At 37.6% G+C, this 4,608-nt stretch overlaps 1 protein-coding gene and 1 long non-coding RNA gene across 2 annotated transcripts; both read right to left on the reverse strand.

The window, feature by feature from the left end:
• Positions 1-1,621: 1,621 nt before the first annotated feature.
• Positions 1,622-2,471, reverse strand: LOC5576846. Its single transcript, XM_001662905.2, has 2 exons — positions 2,226-2,471; positions 1,622-2,153 (listed from the first exon to the last, which is right to left on the reverse strand). Exons 1-2 carry the CDS (start codon positions 2,229-2,231, stop codon positions 1,677-1,679), a joined length of 483 nt encoding a protein of 160 aa, XP_001662955.2. The 5' UTR covers positions 2,232-2,471; the 3' UTR covers positions 1,622-1,676.
• Positions 2,472-3,290: 819 nt separating this feature from the next.
• On the reverse strand, positions 3,291-4,025 carry LOC110676081. The gene is made up of 2 exons (XR_002500053.1): positions 3,850-4,025; positions 3,291-3,789 (listed from the first exon to the last, which is right to left on the reverse strand). It is a non-coding gene; the product is annotated as an uncharacterized LOC110676081 (long non-coding RNA).
• Positions 4,026-4,608: the final 583 nt, after the last annotated feature.

Here is a 4,608-nt window from a genome sequence, read left to right on the forward strand (position 1 = left end):
AAAACCGTTGTCACAAAAAGGTCTGTATAAACATATATAACTTATTTGAAATAGAAGCATGGAACGAGCTCACCAATTGATAATCCATCATGATAATAAATCTTCGAGCTGTTTGATGTCGAGTCTAGTACACGACACTGAAGACGGCCTTACAGTTGAGGTCGAAATACGCGTATCTGTCACAGGATACAAACTCTAGTGGAATTAAATGGTATAGTACTAAATTCGGTTTTTTTCATCTACTGATAATCCTTCGTTAATAGATAATAAACTTCCGAATTATTCTTTTGCTAAGCCCTGTGAGTAATTCTTCGTGTTTTCTACAAAAATTTAATTCCAAGTTTTAGTTAGCTATCCTGCCAGTCTAAACAAAGTGTGGTGGGTTTGAATTTCAACGGCTAAAAAGCAGACTCTGTCTCGGTAGGGAAGTTATGCTAAGAAGAAGACGAAGAAGTCGTTTAAGGAGATCAAAGAAGAATATCTTCTGTGCTAGCGCCATCATGCGGTGAAGTATTGAACTAATCATTGTGTCCTTGTTGAAATCTATACCAAATATGGTATGATTTAATATAGGTATAACTGAGTGGTTCCTAACCTTTTAAAAATTGTAACCCCCTTTAAAATTCCACTAACTTTCCGCGGATCCCCAGTTCCAGAAATCGAAGTTAATGGAAATATCTTATTATGAACCAACATCTGTAATCCACCACAGATACTTAAAAAAAATCAAGTCTAGTACACAGTTGAGATCGAAATACGCGTATATCTGTCAAAGGATACAAACTCTAGTGGAATTAGATGGTATAGTACTAAGCCCACGGCATTGGGCATTAAGACCACGTAGTAAGGAAGATTTCAACTCCCGCCACCAATTTGTTAAAGATATTCACAGTCATTCATCGATTCTTTGAACGATTTTCTCGAAGGTACTCAAGGATTTCATCAGATTCAGCACAATTCTCACCAATAAATTTTCTTAAGCCATCACCAATCATTATTTCTGGAAGCAGCATTAAATACACAGTATTGGACAATACATTTGCAACTTTTTAATATTTTCCATACAAAATTATCATTTTTGGTAGACCAGATCTCAGTTATATATAGTCCGCTATAAATGAAGTATTCACATCACTTCAGACATAACTTGAATTCTAACACATATTTTTGAAAAAAATTCCGACACAGCTCAGCAGAATTAATACTTTGACTAAAGTGAAATTTTCGACAACAAATTATAAACGATTCATCTGAAAATAGGAAAGCATTACACAATAACTATCTTCAGCAAACTTGTTCATCTTGTCGAAATTTAAAACTTTGCTGAAGATATCATTCAGATATTTTTACATTTTTTAAGTTAAGTTAAATTTGTCAAAAAAAAAACACTATACTGAGTAGCCGGCTCTGTTCCAGTGGGGAAGTGAATGCCAAGAAGAAGAAGAAGTAATATCCAATCCTAATGACCCAAAACACAGATAACGTTACATTTTATCAGCACAGACAGAAGGTTACAGTCGATCCTTTGGGAAAATTGAAAAAAACATCTCTCTAACAGAGATCAAGAAATAATTACGAAATAGTAAAACTCGTGATATTACGTCCATCAAACATAACTAAATTTACATTAACACAACAATTTTTATTATTAACTCAGTCTACTTAACGCCACCGTCTTAGAACCATCCCCAATGCTTCTTCTTTTGCTTGATGTAGATGCTGACTGGCACTGGCTTCTCGACGTAGACCGGCTTGTGGATGTACACCGGGATGTGCTTCTCCACGTGGACGGCGTACGGCTTCGGCACTTCGACGTACTCCTTGTGCACCACTGGGACCTTAACTTCCACTGGGTATGGCACTGGCCGGTCAATATGCACCGGGATCTTCTTCTCGACGACAACCGGGACATGTTTCTCCACCAGAACCTTCTTCTCGATCTCTACGGCGTGGTGATGATCGTCCGAGTAGTGTTTGATGGGAGTCCACTGGCTGCTGTCGTACTGATGGATATCGTGGTGATGGCTATCGTAAGCATATGAATCGTGATGACCATAGCCCAGATCCCAAACACCACGTTTGTCCTTCTTCGAGGATTCGTCAACTGCCGAGGAGCAAGTAATGGCCAAAGCAACGCAAAACACCACGAAAGCCTTAGAACGGATGAGAAAGAACAAACATTAGAACGATTCTTGAAATTCTTGGAGGTAACCCTACTATCTCACCTTCATGATTGATGTTGCCAATTTGAACTAAGTTTGGCCTACACGCACTGGGTTGGAACGGTGGACTACAAGCGACTGATGCCTAACCAACCACCAGGGGACGGTTTTTATAATGCCTTAACTAGTGGGCCTTTTTTCCTCTGCCAGGATCAAAATGCTGATCAGGTACATTCGTATCGCGAAAACCGAGCGAAATCATTTCGTAAGTTCTGCCGCCGCTGCCATCGCCGCCGTTCAGGTTCGGTTCATTGCACTTTCGATTTCGTTCGGCCGTTTAAAACCTATAGTATATGGCGACAGGTTGTTATCGGTTGGTACCACTCTACTATGGGCCAGAAGTGACAATTTTGCGGCAAAACTTCAAGCACTTCCATAATAAACAAAAAATCAATCTGGAAGTAATACAAGCTCAAATATACATGAAATCGTCTTGTTTGAACCCGCATAAACTGGAACCATATCAGTACATTTACCCGAACTATCCACAAGCACTCACAACAATATCTAAACAGTACCGTATAACACCCAAAGCAACAATAAACTAACAATACCGCGAACAGTTTTTACAATCTGGGAAACAGTAAATGGACAAATAACAATGTGGGGAATAGGCGGTTAAGTTATGTAACCATATAAAAATGGCAATTTTCTCGAACAAATTTTTTTGGAGACTGTTTGTCAAACTGTGCATATATTGTACATTTTTTGCCAAATCAATTGTAAGGCAAACAGTTTACAAACTATTTAACCATAACATTCTATTGAAAAGGAGTAATGTATGTATAATTATTCGTTTATGGTGATTTGTGGTATTTAAACCAAATACTGGACTGTTATGATACATTTATACCATTAGAGGAATTGCGATAAAATATTGTAGAGGATACAATGAAAAAAGTAAATGTGTAGAAACAAACGCACTTCAAATTTAACAAATCTGTACATTTTATTCAACAAATATTCATGATGTTCGAGGATGTATAAAATGTAACTGATTTAAGTTTGAAGAAAATTAAGACTACACATAGTACCTGTTTCCTTGCGTGTTAAAAAAAATGGCGAACACACTTTTATTTAGATTTTTTATTATTGATTGATTTTAAAGTTCACTCCACTCTTTTTTGTCTATATGGAATAAATTTTTACATCATATTGTCTGTGTGCCGAGTTAGTATGACTAGTATTTTCGGCAGCTTTGTTCTTTCCGTCACAGGAGGTTTTTTGTAAGCTATTGGACTAAAAACTTGCATCGATACTATTAGCATCTTACTGATGAATTTCGGAAGATTTTGTCGACAAAACCCCCTGTGACGAAGAGCACAAAACGACCATGAAAATCGATTCTAACTGGTTCCCCGAACCAGTAGTTTCTCTGTGCGGTAGCTTCATGCCGTTCTGGCACAATATAAAACACTTCCTGTAAGGATCCATCCTGCTGCTGAAGATCTAATGATACGCTCTGGTTGCGGAGACCGGAACGTGTCGCGTATCGGCTTGGAGGAGGTTGCCACGGAGGTGTTGTCGGTTCACATCTGCCTTTTACTCAGCGCCAGCATTGCGAATCCTTTGGGGGGGAGAGAAGAAATTTTGTCCCGTTGTAGGCCGATTTGAAACGGTTACTTACCAGCTGCAGTTCTGGATCCGGTACCGGATAATAATATAGATTTTGTAGCACAAAACAAGCAGAAATCAGAGTCTATATACATATAAACGCTAGCAGAAACCGGAGATGAAAATTTTGTGGCACCGCAAGGATATTTTGTTTTTGTTTTTGGCACACAGGCATAGGAACACGCTAAAAAAACACCACGCAGGTGTAGTTTTAAATTTCGAAAAAAAAAGTTTTTTTTCTTCTACTCACCTTTACTGGAAAAGTTGAACAACACAGTTTTGTTGTTTATTACACATGTATTTCTTTGGGATGTGCAATAAAAATTGTTCATGTTTTGTGCACTTGCGTGGTAGAGTCACGTAAAGTTATTTGGATAAATTAAATATTTCATTAATGTCCGACTTTAACACTACTAATTGGTTTTTTGTGAGCGTGTATAATAAAGGCTGCTCGCACAAACCAACCGTTTGCTGTAATGTATTGATTTGGTAATATATGGTAGAAGCGCAAATCATTCGGCAAATGGTGGCCTTATAGCTCCACTGTTTCTTACGAGTCTCAACCCCTATATAATTTTAACGTTTCCAGCCATTTTGAAATGATGTTACTATTTGATATGGATTACTCAAACCATTTTTAATAATCTAATGCTTTAAATTTAATATTGTCCAACATGAAAGCTACTGTTTGTGGAACATTAACCTTTACAGCTATAAGAAAATTATTGTTTGCAATGTATGGCAAACTGTGTTTTTCTATGCGGGAATAGAT

Source organism: Aedes aegypti, chromosome 2, assembly GCF_002204515.2.
Source record: "Aedes aegypti strain LVP_AGWG chromosome 2, AaegL5.0 Primary Assembly, whole genome shotgun sequence".
Classification (NCBI taxonomy): domain Eukaryota; kingdom Metazoa; phylum Arthropoda; class Insecta; order Diptera; family Culicidae; genus Aedes; species Aedes aegypti.